Source organism: Syngnathus typhle, linkage group LG4 (genome assembly GCF_033458585.1).
Source record: "Syngnathus typhle isolate RoL2023-S1 ecotype Sweden linkage group LG4, RoL_Styp_1.0, whole genome shotgun sequence".
Classification (NCBI taxonomy): domain Eukaryota; kingdom Metazoa; phylum Chordata; class Actinopteri; order Syngnathiformes; family Syngnathidae; genus Syngnathus; species Syngnathus typhle.
In genome coordinates this window covers 21756604-21773859 of record NC_083741.1, presented here as the reverse complement: position 1 = coordinate 21773859, position 17256 = coordinate 21756604, and the positions used below count along the sequence as shown (strand labels likewise).

At 41.4% G+C, this 17256-nt stretch overlaps 1 protein-coding gene and 1 long non-coding RNA gene across 2 annotated transcripts in view; one reads left to right on the top strand and one right to left on the bottom strand.

The window, feature by feature from the left end:
• LOC133152301 (protein kinase C-binding protein NELL1-like) overlaps window positions 1–17256 on the top strand; it is a 78913-nt gene that overhangs the window by 6679 nt on the left and 54978 nt on the right. The window contains exons 3-4 of the mRNA XM_061275814.1: window positions 4564–4714; window positions 10246–10416. Of these exons, the coding sequence (XP_061131798.1) occupies window positions 4564–4714; window positions 10246–10416 (322 nt within the window). The remainder of the gene's footprint in view (window positions 1–4563; window positions 4715–10245; window positions 10417–17256) is intronic.
• On the bottom strand, window positions 2977–4991 carry LOC133152368 (uncharacterized). The gene is made up of 2 exons (XR_009714114.1): window positions 4643–4991; window positions 2977–4216 (listed from the first exon to the last, which is right to left on the bottom strand). It is a non-coding gene; the product is annotated as an uncharacterized LOC133152368 (long non-coding RNA).

The following is a 17256-nucleotide window of genomic DNA, read 5'->3' as shown; positions in this document are numbered from 1 at the left end:
GTATTTTAACAAAGCCAAAAAGGTCAGTATTTCGATCCTCCTCATCTTATACAAAGACCGGACCAAATTGTAGCAGTTTTGTCTAAGTAGGCAAATTTCATTCCTTAAAGTATTGTGATTAGACAGCACCTCTGAGTCATTGCCATTAAAAAAAATTTTTAAGGTGGCATATGCAATTTATTCACTACCGTTGACGACTATAGACGTCAAAGTTTTTAACTGGACTGGCAGTGACTGAGTTAAGTCTTCAATGTTTTTGGAAAATGAAAACACAAACTTCCACACTGAAGCACCCGCCTGTCGGATGAAACCGAAAAACAAAACAAAAAGAAATGAAGTGAAGGGAAGGGGCTACTGCCGGCTTGTCATGTCACAGGGCTGAAAAGTGAGAGGCGCTTTTATGAAAGCGATGAAGGCTTTTCCCACGTTTGCATCCTCTCATTAGTCTTTTCATTCAAATGCCTGAGCAACAACATTTTGGGAATGTCTGATCAGACCAAACATATGCTGTAGATTACAATCATTAATGAGGCAGTGAATGGAGCACAAGGCTGGAGAACTGGTTGGAAGAACAAAGACGTATGGAGACGACGGTTGTTTTGCTTTCTTGAAGATTTAAGAAGCAGACTCCATGGTGTTGACTACAATAGAACTCACTTGTTTATCCCACAGGGAGTTAGCAATATTTCAAAACTTGCTCCTGTGACAAGTTTTTTTTTTTTGGTCGCGAGTCAATCTCACCACGTAACAAACTGTTGTGTTTGTCGTCTATTTGCCGCGTCAGATGTTGTATTTATTGTATTTGCAAATGGTTTTTTTTACGGTATGAGTTACAGAAGAAAAGATGAATGCTTATTTAACACCTCCCCTGATACAATTATCCACAATTTCACCTACCTCGCCAGATTTTCTTTTTTACACAGGCTCATTCAAAACTTGCAGCATTAACTTGACAATGCGAAATGACTGAGAACTGCTAATATGTCACTGTGACACTCCGCCTCAGGAATTAGAAATCTACCCAATTATGCCCCCCCATACATCATTTGTCTTGGCAAACAAGAGAAAGTCATGCATTTGTTTATAAATAGTATCAACACACTCATTTACTTCAGTTGGTGTCCCATGATGATAACCTAACTTATTTTATTATCAACTGATGAATAACTAGTTTTAAAATCAGACTAGAAAAAACTGTTCAAGTATTTTAAAGTGAAAACAATTTGAAATTTTAGTAATGACATAAAGTCGATGCAAAATGTGTCTTTGCAGGCCACATAAAATTATATGGTGGGCCGTATCTGGCCCACAGGCCTTGACTTTGACACCTATGACCTCTATAATCTATAATGAAATGATTGATGGTATTTGTATAAGCCGTGATTAATTTTCAGGCAGCATCATTTCAACTTTGAATAATTCATTTTACAGAGTGTACGGGAGGATAGCTTCACTTATATAGTGTACATTGCAACAACAAAAATGCATCTTGCTACAGTTAATGTGTATTCATCATTTTCGACTTTCGCACATATGTCATCCATCAATGTGGGAGTGAAAATGTTAATATGCCTGCAATATATTTGGGCCGGCTGTCAACCCGGCACCTCTAAACATCTCATTTTCGAATCTCCTCTGCTGTGCAGGATCTCTTGATTGTGAGGCAGACGTGCTAAACTCTATCTCCCCATTTTGTTGCCTTCATTCCCAATCGTAATAATATTTTGCCGCCTGCATGACAGATGCAAAACATATTCTTTGACGGATTTAGATGTGGAACATCTACATTTTGTCATATTGAATGTGAGGTTCTCACATATAATGGCCATGTTATTTATTTTGTCTTTGGCGAGACTACAACTCATGAGATGACCTCTAGTGCACCTCAGGGTGACCTTTGCCCATATTATCTCTCAGTGTGTCTTGTCCCTGTCTGGCCCGTCCTTATCGCATTTCCCAGTGCTGCTCGGCAACGCCGCACCTTTTTTAGCCCCCCATTTGTCTCGATAACATTACGCGCTGGGAAATGATGCAAACCTCTTGGCGTGATCAACAACGTGGCGGTCGTGAGGACCCGATTAAGGCTCCTGCCCATCAACTTGATTGTATGATGATTAGCTCATTTGACGATCGGTTGCTTCGGCGGACGTTTACTGACGTGGTAGTTTACGGCTTCTCTGGGGATGAGAGCCCGTTTCCTGGCCTTATTGCATTTTTCAAGTGTGCAGAGTGTGGATAATTGAGATAAGTCACAATGTAAAGCAACCTTGTGCTGACCAGTTAGATGCGCTTTGGAAAAGGCGATTGAGTTTGAAGTGATATAGGCAGAGTGCTTTGACAACTTTAATTTAAAAAAAAACCGAGGTGAGGAAACATTAAGATCAGATTTTAATACGGTACCCTAGCTCAGTTCAAATCACAACCCCATCCTTGAGAACGACCATGAAATATAAACCATCTCTATCTCTCTATCACCATCGATAAAAAGCGAACATTGTAATTCCCACTGGGAGGATTTATAGTAGGTGTGTGTGTTTGTGTCATGCTGATGTAAATAGTTATGTTGGTTTGAGGCAGATTAAGCCAGTTGTGTTGTCGAGTTGTAGATATTATATGTGCGTGCGTGTGTGTGTGTGTGGGGGGGGGGGAGTTGTCCTGTGGAGAGTTGCTGTTAACAAAAGACACAAATCTACACTGTGCGAGATGAGATTAATGCCAGCACAAGGAATTTAAACACTATGATGAACTAGTTTATAAATACTGCATTATATTAAATTTTAATGTACGAGTTATTTGCCTGATGATGACAATGTTGTTTTTTTAATCCAAAAAATAATTTGCAACTAGTATATATAATAAAGAAGACGGAAATAACTAAGTTACATGCACAATGGAGTGATGAAGAAAAAAAAAAGCAGGCTCAAAGGATCCCTGCAGAAATCACAATCTGTGATCGTTTTTTGTTCACGTCAAAGCTTTTCTAGTTGAGGAGCGGATTTTATTTGTGCATTAAATTATATTCAGATACTCTTCTGCGCATTCGTTAAAAACAAAACCACATTATTTATACACACAAACACGGTGTATATAAAAAAAGGCAGTAGAAAGTGACAGTTTATGTTCAAAGGGAGTAGTAGAAGTTGAAAACTGAGCTTTAAGCTTTAGTTTAAAAACATTTTTCACTTCTGAAGAGAAGAAAAATGCAGGGGCTTTCATGAAGCAGTATTCCCTCAGCTGGGTTTGGCATCAAGGCTCTGCCTGATTGTTCTTCAAGTGACAGCGCTCTCAGACGGGGCAGCCTTAATTTCTCACAGCTTAACAAGAATCCAACAATGTTGAATGTGTGGATTGTTGCTAAGAGTTGACGACGTCGTCAGATGACAACCTGCTGAGATTGTGCCTCATTAGATGTGTGACGCGCCACACGACACCAATTACTTGGCACAATGAGGTTTTGCGTTTCATGTTTACATACAAGTTACTTACTTGCAAAAGGGGGAAGGCTCTTCAACGGGAGTCATCACATTTTTATCAATTCGGATTTTATGAATTTTTTATCAGGCAAGAGATTTTTCAAATGTGAGCCAAGGCGTGCTGAGAGCTTGACAGTGGTTTGAGACGAGTGCTGCTCTCTGTCTCTTTTGGTTTTGCACGAACAATGTTAACTTTCTTTGGTTTTCTAAAAGCTTTGTTGTACATTTTTTTTTGCCATTCTGCTGTATATTGCGCAGAAGTACTACATTATTCAGTTGTTGTTTTGGGCCGCATCAAACATCCCCCCCCCTCATTGCTGTAGTCAACGTGACATGTCAACTGCAGTTGACATTCATTTTGGTCTTTGTTTCTTTGTACCTTGGTGGATTTTAAAAGCAGCACTACTGCCATATGCTACCCTCCTTTGTTTTTGTAGTCACAGTCAGTCGTCCGTATCTTTAGCTCCAGCCCAAAGTTTTAACTGGATCCCGCAAAGTCCCCCCAAGAGCATGCGAAAACAGGCTAGCTCCTCAGGGACCGTCTGCCGTGGACTTGATGCACGGCCGACGCGCTGGCGAGCTTTATGTGCCGATGTTGCCAAAATAAGAGAAACATTTCAAGGAGTCGCCGAAATAGTTTGGCACAAAGGTGTTTCAACTCTGGCACAGCACAGATGCCAGAACGTTGAGTGATCTGCAAAAAATTGAGTCTGCTGGCCCATGCTCGGCAACAAATCTGTCCCCTAAAAATAGAATAGAAAAGGAGAAGTTGAATTTTCACAATACACCAAAATATATTGTGTATTTATGAATTCCGTAACTTGACAGGTCATCTTGTTTGTAGTAATATAATAGATAAATAACAGTTAATAAAAAAAATTTAAAAAAAATTACAATAAAAAAAATCAAAGAAAATCAAAAATAATAATAAATAAGTAAATAAATAAACAGTTTGCCTTTATTAAGAAGGAGAGCAAGAAAGCACACAATTATGGTTGCATTCCTTTGTGAGATTAACATTTGCTCTTTGCATCTTTGGCAAGAAAGCTGTATGCAACCTCGTCTAATTTTCTACGTTTTCCTTCTGTAGATGTTGGGAGAGCCGTTCAAGCCCCGGCCCACATCACAGAGAAAGTCATGCAGCTATTCAGGAGAAAAAGTGAATTTACCTTTATGGCCTCCATCCAACAGAAGTCCTCAACATCGGGTGTCATATTCTCCATCCATGAGTCGGAACACAGGTAATCCTTTTGTAATCCTCTTCATTTTGTTTCCAGATCCTTTCTGGCGCAACTTTACTGCAACGGATTAGACGGCATTCTTTGTAATAAGATGATTTTTTTTCCCCCCCTTGATCGAGTTGTTTGCAGGTGGCCAGTGTCGATGTGTTCTTAAGACGGCTGTTAAAGATCAGTCTCCCGTCATTTTAGATCAGTGGTGGATGCGATGATTCAGTCAGCGCTCGTTTAGGGATGCTAAGCCAGAGAGATAAGCTTCTGTCTATTGTGTCTGCATGAGTCAAAATTGTAAGCATGCTGATAATGCTTATCGCAGGATGTTGCATAAACAGGCACGCAATCCAGGAAACGGCCTTGCACCTCACATGCCTTCAACTTGTACTTGTATTTCAAAGCGGGGCTTAAGAAATCTGTGTAACTCACCAGCATTTTATTTGCTATTTCAAAATATTTTGTAAAATGTTTTCTCAGCCTCTCTGTTTCGTCCCTGGAGAGCGAGGAAAAAAAATCTGGGTTTATTTCTTTATTTATTTTTATTATTATAAAAATGATACATCTTTTATTATTATTTTTTTATTTATTATTTTACTTTTTATCTATTTATTTTTATTTATATTATTGAATTTCAAGGCAACAAATTTAGTTTTAGGTTTAAGAATACCGTGATTTATTTTTAAAGCCAAGGCTGTGTGGTTGTTTAAATTGTAATTGAATTCTCATGCAACTTCAACTGGTGGCGTCGATAAAGTGGGTTGAGTTCATTGCAACCATCCAGCGCTGCGAGAGCTGGCGTTTGCACAAAGACAGGGAAAGTCAATTGTAGAAGTGATAAAGCTGCCTCGTACCTTGCTCTTGAAGTTTGGTCTTTTCATCAGTGGTAGTAATAGCAGGCCTTTGTCAAGAAGAGTTCTGGTTCTGAGAAACTAGCCATGGCTGGCGTGAATTGTAAAGCACGGTGGAGTATATCGCGATGGCCATAAAACTGCTCAGAACAACATTCGAGGACAGAAAAACCTTTTGCCGGCAGTTAGTTTTTCGATTGGCGAACCATAGGCAATGAAATGGTACAAAATCAACAAGGCCTAAGCTTTCAAATGGCGATGGCCTTGTCTGGCTAAATGACGTCGGAAATGAAATCGTAGAGAGTGCCTTTTGTGACATTGCGTTTCCACTATGGTAATTGCCTAGTGTACAATTTTTTTGTCTAGTTTAGTCTTGTTCGATCCCCCGTCACTTGGTGTGCGGCGGCCCAACTTGTAAGTAAGTCTCAGACTTATTGTTTCATATCTGTCAGACGTTAGCGCCAATGAATTGACCGCCAGTTCCCTTAGAAACTGTACAAGTAGTTTAAAAGGGCAAGCAAAATTGATTTTCTCTCCTTTCGCCTTTCTCTCTCTCGAGGTAGATGGTTTTTTTTTTGTTAAAAAGCATACAACTCGCACAGTGGAAGTGAACATGTGACTTTGTGTGTACTGGATGTGTTAATGCTCAGATTCAAGAAAAAGGGAAAACTACACACAATAACCACGGTTGTTATTTTTTTTGTAAGTCACATTGATAAAGGTGTATTTTTCCTTCTCCATTCTTTTAATCTCTGACACAATGATTGTAATTCTGACAAGTGCTCCGTTAAACAGGGATGACCAGACAAGTGACTGTCCAGTTTTTACGTCCGTCCGTCCATCCGTCCATGCATGCGTCCGTCCGTACATGCGTGCGTCCATCCATCCATCCATCCATCCATCCATCCATCCATCCATCCATCCATCCATCCATCCATCCATCCATCCATCCATCCATCCCTCCCTCCCTCCCTCCCTCCCTCCCTCCCTCCCTCCCTCCCTCCCTCCCTCCCTCCCTCCCTCCCTCCCCATCATCTGCACCGCTCATCCTCCCTCCATCCATCTGCACCACTCATCCTCACAAGGGCTGCGAGCATCCACCTGTCAAAACAGCAGAAAATAGGAGAGGCACAAATATTGGTAACAATTAGACATATGATGATCACTTCATCTAAATATGAGCAAACTATGTTATTCATGTAAAACGTGACCTCAAGGTCAGGAAATATCCCGGACAGACACTCCAAACCATTAATCAGTCTTTGTTTACTGTCGGCAAACGAGGCCGCCATTGTGAGTCAGACTCCAGCGCCGCAAGTGGGCAGTAATTACAGTCGGCGAGATGGGCAGAACCTCAGATGACACCCTGCTGCTGACTCGTGTGCCTCTGTGAACCCGTGAATCCTCTCTGAAGGCCCTATTAGAGCTCTTGTCTGCGCCTATTCTTTACCATTAGAACGCAGAGCTTCCATTCTACCATCCACTCGACAGCTCGCTCCATCATATTGGCCGCGCCATAATTCCCTTTGTCACCCTCCTTTCCCGCCCACCTTCTCAGCTAGCTCGGCTACAAGGAAACGGCAATTTCCACTCATCCTTCACCCTGCTCAGCGTCAAACAGCTTTTGAATGCAAGCCTTTCCCAGTCCCCGCTGCAAAATCATAAAACCCATTCCTCGCTTCTTTGTACTGATTTTGGGGGCTGAATACACCTAGCAAGAACAATTTTTGTCCAGCCAGCACTTCTCCTCAGTAGCCCAGTAAGGCTTATTGTTACCGAGTAGCTGTGAGAAACAAACTCAAAGCTCAGCTACTTCGCCGCTCTGAGTTTTCAAACGCAAAAGAAACATCGCAGATCCGGTGAAGTGCCACTCTGGAAATTCTGAAGATCTCTCATTCACGTGACGATATAGTGTCCCAATTTTTTTGGTCTTGATTTCACGTACTCATTCAAACTCTTCTCTGCTGTGTTTTTCGTTCAACTTTGCCGTTCAATCGTTACCCCACCGAGTGGTAAAAAGATAGAAAGGTCATCAATTGTCCCCCGCTTTTCTCGGGCGTTTGGAACAGGCTGATACCTGACATTTGCGTTCAGATGTTGCTTTTCTCTTCCTTTCAAAGCCCGTTGTTTCTTTTTGTTTTTGAAAGCATTTGACAAAGTCGCTTGTCAACAGGAAGAGCTCCTCAAACTTGTGTAATTGAAGACGCTCTTCGCAAGAGTCGCTTCAAATCTCCTTCATCCTTCCTCCGTTGGGAGAATCTCGGTCTGTTGATGATTCTGGGCAGGTTCGCTTGTCAGTTAAAAGTACTGAGTCATGAAAAATTCAGGGACAATCTTTCAAAGATGGCCGACATCTCTGAGTAGTAGCGAGAGAGACCAATGTGAAAATAGTCATTGTGGTGTTGTCTGTAATGCTCGTCCTGAAATTCAACTCATCAAGAAACCGATAGAGTTAGTGAAGACGGGTGCACCTGTCAGTCTTGACCGCAGGATGTAATCAAAACATCTACTTGGTCCATCAAGCATGTTCTTCCTGTGACATCTAAAGCTGCAATGTATCATGACCACTTATCAGCGACCGGAGGCATCCGCGCATTTTCTGCTTAGTCTCAGTCAGCCTTTTTATTGACAAGTCCCAATGTGTGTTGACCCCGCCTCCTTTCCGAACGGATAATTGGCTGTCATCTGCCCTCCGTAAAGCAGATGTGTGACACCGAGGTTGAAGGGAAAGGGCGCAGATGATATATACCGCACACCCGGCAGTCGAAGTTTTTTCCCGGAGGAATGAAATGCGCTCATTTTGAAGATGAGCACTCAAGATGCTCTACAAGCAGATTTTTTTTTCTTAATGTTGGGACTGTGAGAAACTGCTGGCAGTTGGTTGACAAGCAGCTATACGACGTGTCCAGGCGGACAAAGCGGCGAGGAACTGAAGGCCAGTGTCCAAATTGGTCCCTTAAAATCTACAAAAGTTAAATTTAGTGCCATGCAATGGCACTAAAATAGATTTTCTTTCTCTCTCATTCTCTGTCGGCCCATGTTTATTACACCTTGCCAGTCGATTATTTCCCTCTCATTAAATATTCCTTATTACAACAGCTCCTACTAAATGTTCTATAAAACAAATGGCGGCCGTGAAGTGGATTTTATGGCTTTGGATTGTTTCACCAGTTGAATCAAGATGAAGGTGTGTGGGAATCCAGCGAAGCCTCCATAAACTTATGACAAAGGTTTCACATCAACTGAGCTGTTAATGGAGAGCTTTTATTATGGCGTTCTTCTTCACTCAATGCAAATGAAGCTTCTTTGGCTGACAAGTATCATTGATGAAGACGAGCTGTCGGGTCAGCGCCCGGCGCGGCCCCACGCTGATGGATTCATTTCATCTCGGAATGATGACACGCTGCTTGATGACTGGAGCTCGAGCTGGGCTGCCTTGACTTTATTTACAATCCCCTTTTATCTGTGATGCCTAATGACACACATTGGTGCTGCAAGAACGCTGTCACTTTGCTACAACTTCCTCTTAAATACACTTCTTTGAGATAATCAATGTTTTTTTTAGCCAATTCATTATCAGTCATTATCTATTTGTGTTTCGATCTAATATGAACTATGCAGAGTTCATGTGGTGTAATGAGCTGAGTGGGTGGCTGGTGGGCTGTCATTAACTGTGTCACGAGGGTTGAGCTTCTTGATTACGTGATTGGCTCGGCATCCTTTTGTTTGTTTGTTTATTTTTTTTTTTATTTTTATTTAATTTTTTTATATTTATATGTTTGTTTATTTATATTTTTATTTATTTTCTTTTTTAATTTCTTTATTTATCTTGCCTTATCCTGATGAATTTATTTTTCTCTGGTTAGAAAAAGACACTCCTTCCTATCGTACATATATTTGTAAAGTATGTTTGGGTACTTTCTGTATTTAATGGAAACAAACCCTGGAAAGCAAACCCCAACCTTTTAAAATGTGAATTTATTCATTTCTGACTTTTCCAAACCAAATTCTTTCCAGGTTCACAGTCAGTCGCTGTCCTCTTCATATTCGTGCAAGCTACATTTGAATACTCTTTGCTTCTTTTCTGTTTCATTCAATTTTCCCAAACAGTCCCGCTCCAGCGTAGCCCACATTGATATTCTGCGGGAAGGGTACACTTTTCACTCTTCATTAATATGCATGATACTCTTTAGCTTTTGCTATTGAATGGGCTCGGCTCCAACGCCATTGTGTCTGCGTTCTTGTCGAGCTCAGTATATTTGAATTAGCAAGGAGGCTGCTAGCTTGGGGAAATGTTTTGTATGTTATCAATCATTTTACAGCGGTTCTGTAGTTTACCATGTCGGTGTTGTGCCAAAGGTTTCACTGTTCAGGTCATCAGCTGCCACGGGCAAGCTAAAATGCCATGACTTGAGAGCCTGCAGCTCCGCCATTACCACCGCCGCTGCAGCTGGCTGGCTGCCCTCTAATTCAGCGTAGCTGATGAGGCTGCACACAATGCGAGAATACGGGTCAAGTGCCTGAAGTTAGACACAAAATGAGTGTGGGGAATATTTTTGTTTTGTTCATTTTGTGTGTGTGTGTGTGTGCTATGCTTAGTTTGCTAAAGTTTAGCTTAGAAATTGTAGACTTCATGAAAAATCTTGTGCTTGCGGTTTATTGACTTTTGACCTTCCTCCCTTCCCCCGTTAGCTACTTTGAATTGGAGAGCAGCGGCGTTCGAGAGGAGATCCGTTACCACTACCGCTTCAAGGGCAAGCCCCGCACCGAGTCCTTCCCCTATCGTCTTGCTGATGGCCAGTGGCACAAAATCGCCCTCACTATAAGCTCCTCCCACCTACTGCTGCACGTGGATTGTAACAGGTACTTTTCAAACACTCGACACCTCGTTTGGAGTCATTTCCTTGCTGCCACTTTGATACGGCTCATGAGTATTGGCTATTATCAGCTCTGGATTTGACTGCCGCTGTCTCTGAAGTGACAGGTTGTTAACTGCGTCGGCTGTGGGAATACATAACATATTAAGAACCAATTTCACATAATGCAATGGGAATGGTCCTTCTTAAAGCTGAGGTGGTGCACCCGGAACATAATAAAGTGGAAGTTAACAACGATGATATAATCGCTCATCGATTGGACGGTCAAAGCCCTTTTCTGCAAGGGCTCTCGGTCAGAGCTGATCTATAAACATGCTCTTATGATCCCTCTGTCATCTCCCCCCCAGAGTCCGAAAGCCGTCACTTGTCCTACCTCAGACGCACTCGCGGCGGGACAGCCACTCGGGCAACGAGCGGTGCAAATTTGAGAAGTGCTAATGCCTCTGTCACCCATCTCGAATGAAAAGTTGGATGATTCACAGGGGGTTATGTTGTAGTATTGATTTTTTTTTCTTCCCTTTCCCAGACGCCTATTACTCCCATAAGGGTAGCGCTTTGTCGATTAATTATAGCTGCAATGTCTGCTCGCCGTCTCTATTCGGGAGATAAAAGGGAGGCTATTAAAAAGAAGAGATCAAAACATAACTGTTTAAAACGCTATCCAGACTTTTATGCTAATTTGCAGTTGTTGGGCAGCAAAGCTGACAAGTGGTTAGTGCCTTGCAGTTCAGATGTTTGGGGTTGGAATTCCGGCTACTGTACGAGCCTCAACTTCCCAAAAAACCACCTCTTTAACTGAAAAATAAGGATACATTGTAGTATTCTCTTTACTGAGTCCTACTATAGCTAATTAGCTGGCTAGCTGGATTGATAGGGTGAAAATCGCCATGGTTACCAAGCCCCTCCGAAACACGTGCGCAGCATCAGGGTAAGGTTGGACACATTCGCTTCTCTGACCCGTTGTTACTAATCTGCATTTCACCGTGACCCGGTAGCGGCAGGTGACACCGCCTGCTGGCAAATCACTTTTTGAAAACAGTCATCACAACGTAGCAAATGATCAGCTCAGCGCTTTAGTCTAATGTGACCCTCAGGGAAACTTTTCCGGGGTTGTGGATCATCTGCTCCTCCACCTTGCATCATTGTGTTGCTTCCCTGTCAACACCAGATTCCACTCTTGTCATTTTAACAACAAAACAAGCCTCGAGTGCCTGCACTTCATCATGTACATGGCTTTTCACTTAGGATATCCTGACTGCATTGCTCCAACTTAATAGATGGCACTGCTCAGACTTCCAACATTGTCGCTTATCATGCCCTTAAACATGAACATAGCTTTCATGCGCCTCCATTTCTGTGATAATGTTATCTCCATCGGTAGTAGCTGACCAGATGTAAAATGAGTAGTGGCTTTAAAAGTGCTTGAAATAAGCAAAAGCGTCGTTTTACCTGCAAACGTCGGCTCTTCATCAGATGTTTTATTTATGGGCATGGAAAGTCCTCTCGCAATATGCTCGGAAATGACTACATCCATCTTGCTCAGCCGGCTACGAACGAGCGGATAAACAATGCGTTTATTGGATGCTAGTTTTTCCGCTGTAGGCCTTTTTCATCACGCAAACACATTTGCGCGACATTACCTCCAAAAGTGTTATTACGGAGCACGGACAAGGTCACGCTTTTACAGTACTCAATCGCATTATGCAAATGCGTCTCCATATTTTTCCAAAGTGAATTAGTGGCACACCCCCATTATAGTCTCACATCTCCTTGTCACTCTGACTCGCATTTGTTTTGTTTTGCTAATCATAGTAATGACGTAGACTCCGCCCGTCTTGTGCAACCTTGTCTTTGTCCTTCTTACTCGCAGAAGGTCAACTCGTGTGCACACTGGCTCGTGTTTCCCAAAGGGCCGGAGCCGTGGGGCTCATTAATGCTCAGTTCCCGATGCCAGCTCCTTTATTTGAACTAAGTTTAGACAATGTTCTGCTAAATGTGCGATAAAAGCCAAGCTCAACATAGAGCTTGGTTTCTCCTCGAAGGCTCCTTCCTCGGGGTGCAGCATGAGCTCTGAACATGCTCATTTCGCGAGAGTGGATCAAACGATTACTCCGTCTCAAAGTCTAAAATGTCTTAAATTCAACCCGTACTTATTCTAACAGCATTTCATTCATCAGTTTAAAAAAAAGATTGCTCACGGCTTTGCCTCTGGGGTCCACTTAAGATTGCAAAATGCTCTATCAGTGAAAGAAGACAAATTAGATTGTGTAGGACATTTTCATCTAAAAGGTCACACTCATAAAGGTCATGTACACGCGAAAGGACTTGGCATCATCTCCTGAAATGTATCAGACACCTTGAGCGACGTTTTAATGCAACCTTAAGCTTGGGTTTACCACCTCTGTAATTTAATATGATTTTCTATATGTGCTTTCCCAGTCATACCAATTCATTATATAATCGGTCACAATATGAAATATTTTATACTTTGTAGTCTACAGCAAGTGCTGGTATTTTTTATTAAGCACATATCTTGACACAGTTTGAAAAAAATTGTGTTTGCCGTTGTGGGCGTGACCACAGCCGAGTTGATTCGCAGCTAATTGAAGCAGGTCCTCTCGTTCACTTTATAATCAGATGGGAGAGGAGTGCAGTCCTTGAGACGGCAGAAGCCGAAACTGATTTGCTGGCGTTCCCCGCAGGAGGTTGAGTGCAAAATACGTTGAACTGGAAGCAGACCTCTAAGCATCAAAGGAGCATTTTATTATGAAGATTAGCATCAGTTTACATAATTGAGTCTTCCAAAAGTCTGTAACTGGTCATATTGACTCATAATCTAATTCCACATACATAGTCTGAGTGGCCAAAAATATGCGCTAAACTATCTCCAGGCAGAACCATGTGTTGATTGTCATGAAAACTCTTGTGCTTCTCCCCGCTGCACAATAGTCATTTCAAGCCATTTTAAGCTTTGCATATTTGTAGCAGTCACCAGCATGGCTAATGCTCTGCTCTGTGTGTTCTGGCTGCGGAACGTTCCCCCTGAAGGCACGCCATCAGGAGACCCTGCTGCTACGGCTGGGCCACTTCAGCCATGATAGGCCAATCGGCTTAGTGGTGGTCCTCGGTGCCTCCTACTGTATAAATGGAGTTTTTTTTTTATGTTAATGGAATGCAGAGGAAAAAAAACCTACTGACCTCCTTGTGTATCGCCAACGGCAGGTTTAAGGTGCTACATGCTCAAGGTGAGGCGCTCGCCCTCAGGTTTACGCTGTCAAATTTCGATACTGCTAACTTGCCCCCAGGGATTATCAAATGTAATATCACATTTTGCAGTATTTTGATTGCCATCGTGCAAGGACGAATAAGGTCACAATTTGCTTTTGAATCATGAAAATGAAACATTGAATTGCAGGACGTTAGTTTCATTGCGTCACTGCCTAATGAAGGAGAGAAAGTGAGAGCGAGCCACCTTGAGAGTCTCATAATGATGCATGTTGTATTACCTTTGTGTCCAGCGGCCATAAAATGACATTCTGCGTTCCTCATTTACGATGCCAGTGAGCTCAGATATATTTATTTCCTCTCCATTGGTACCCAGCATATCAGACTAGCAAAACATTCATAATGTGAAGATCAGCTACGTCATGATCTTTTTATTGCTGTGGAGCATTTGGCTAATGCTAAAATTATTTTGGGTGATGATGCTGAATTGATTTTCTTCCTTTTTCGAATCGGGTTATTTCAACGAGAAATGAAAAGTGACGAAAAATCGGCGTATTGGTAGAAACTGCGGCAAAAATGCCAAATTAATTGATTTTGATCGATATGTCTAATTGTATGTTACAGTTTTGTTGTTAAATATTCTGCTTGAGAACTCTCCTTAAATTAAATTTAACTTTGGTAAACATTCACTCTGCATTTGGAAGTTACAAACAACCAAGTTTGGAATAAATCTCTGGTACTGAGTCTTTAATTTTTGTGTTGAAAGCCAAAAACCTAGCACTGTCCCATTTCTTCTGTTTCATCGCTTTACAAAGCTATTATGAACATTTGCCCGATGGGACGACATTCATCAAAGCTTCCCAACCGCTTTTGATGAGGATTAAGTATCTGGCGTCTTTTATTTTTTGCCCCACTCCCCAGCCTTGAATTCAGAATTATTTGTTTCACAATCACCAGGCATTAGAAGCAGTTCCCCAAACTTGTCATTACGTGACAAATATGGCTACTCGCGCCCAGGTCACCATCAATGAAACGGACACTCTGTCAGCCCTCAGCTAGCATTAGCGTCGCTAAGCTTATATCAGCCTGCTGCTCCAGTTACTTTGTCGGCCCTCCGTGTGTGTGTATGTGTGTGTGTGAGGTTGTTTCACTGTTGTCTTGTGTTAGGTGTGATGGAGTGTGTCATTAAGAGCGCCAAGCCAGGCAGGCGTCCAAATATGGGGTCCCTGCTGGTGATGAGGCATAGTAGAAGGTGTGACAAGGAGACTCAGGGGGCACTTGGCTACATAAATACACTCCCTACAAGACTTTCCATCGTTGTTTTTTTTCTTTAATCTGAAAAGAAAATAACTCCAGTTAGAAAAGGACAGGAGCTTCTATTAGCAGATAAGGTCATGCGCTAAGTAGCCTACAGATAAGAAGCAGTTCGAAATTTGTGTAGCCCCAGTTAAGCCCCTGCAGCGTTTTAGTTGATATTCTTGAAATGTATTTAGAAATTACTTTCTCAGATGCCCTATCTATCGATCACGACCACCTTAAGCCCCCGGGAAAGAGAGGGAGAAAAAATCGGAGGCGTCTCTGGAGGCAGGCACTCGAGTTGAGGACGCTTGATCGGAATCTATCTTCATTTCCATACAGCGAGTAAATGCAGTCCTGTCCTCGCTCGGCAACAAGTCATAGAATTGGGTCATTTTGTCCATTAAACATGATACATCTGCTATATGCTCTACTTTCAGACTCGTCTTGGCTTTTCATTGCGACTTACTTTTGTGCCCTGTTTTTCTGTGTTGAAAAAAAAAGACTTTTCATTTTTGGTGACATCTTCATTAAGAATCGGTTTTATTTCCTTGCACTGGATTTACGTAACTGGTGCGCAAAGCAGCGACTTGAGTCGCAAACCACTGTGCTTGTATATTTAACCACAGAATTGTATTTGGGTACTGTTCATTGTATTCACACAGTACTTAGAAGTAGAAGTATACGAGAGACTGACGAATACCCTTTTGAAATCGACTATCAATGCAATGACAGAGTCTGAACTAGCGATGCTTTAGATGCAGCCGAAAAAGATGAGAAAAGAAAAAGTACACCAGCGCAAGCTCACTGCCATTCCGCAACATGAAATTCTTATGAAAACTTTTCTGTCTCTCCTATTAATTGAAGTGTTTGGGTAACTTTGCTTGAGTTTTTATAAAACATCCAAAGCCAAAGGGTGAAGAAAAATCATGAAAATATGTCACGTCAGACAAGTTGTCTCTCAAGTTTTACAAACACCCTGAACTCTTCAGAAAACGCTCACAAACAAAATTACGTTCACTTCGGGGGGCTGGGGGAAATGTATGAGGAAAAAAAAATCCACAAAAAGTGTTTTGTAGTGAATTGATCGCATTGATGAAAGTGTCTGTTTTCTTTATGTTCGCTAAAACGGGTGAATGAACGTGACTTGACAACTAGAGTAGAAGCCAGCAGCTGAATAATGAGCAGCCTTGTGCAAATTGATGTGTACGTAAATCACAATCCCACAATGATTTGTCAGTGCTGTGATTCTCAGGATTATTTGTTTGCATCCAAGTTTGTTCTGAAAAGCGTTTAATGTGCCAATCGCCTCTATTCCGTCTTCCAACCCTATGTTTAGTGCTAAGAGAAGCTTTTCAATAGGCCAACTTGAGTCCAGAGAAAAATAGATTGGACTTTGATTGCTTGATATTATGGCTGTCATGATGTTTTTTTTCCTTTTTTCTTCACTGCCACGGAACACTATGCTTGAGTTGAAGTGGATGCTTTTATGTTAAAGTAACTCAAGGTTCAGTGCGAGAGAGAGCATATGGATGTTGCATTGTAATGACACAGGTGGCCTTGGGCATGTACACCGACTCGCTGTGTTACGACTGTCACGAGTAACACATAAAAAGAGGCAGCTGCTTCAATATTTCAAGTCAGACTTTACAAGCAGCTGTTTGTGTTTTCACATAATATACCGTAAACAACACGGAGTATTTTCCATGCATCTGCTGCCATTTTTGTCCAGTATACACTACCGTTCAAAAGTTTGGGGTCACAAAATTGTTTGGGTGACCCCAAACATTTGAACGGTAGTGTATATATTTATTTAGATAATTATTATTTATAGATTATATATATAATCTTCTGTGTAAAAAATCGTATAATATATACGTATACTTATATTCATAGATTATATATAATCTTATACAAATATAAGATATAATTTATAATATTTAATTCATAATATTTTATTATAATAATATTTACACTACCGTTCAAAAGTTTGGGGTCACCCAAACAATTTTGTGACCCCAAACTTTTGAACGGTAGTGTATATATATATATATAAATATATTATTATAAATACAATTATACATATTATTATCATTATTATTAATCAGGATCAGGAACGATCACAAAGACATTTGCCATTCTGCCTCTACCATCTAAATTGAGATGTAGGTCACATTCAAACATACACAAACATGGATAAAGGTCAAGAGAAGCACATGTGTAAAAGTGGAGCAGTGCTGCCCTATTTTGTTGAATGGAGTGATATGTCTGATTCTGCTCCACAGTTTGTCCGAGTGCCTGAAAT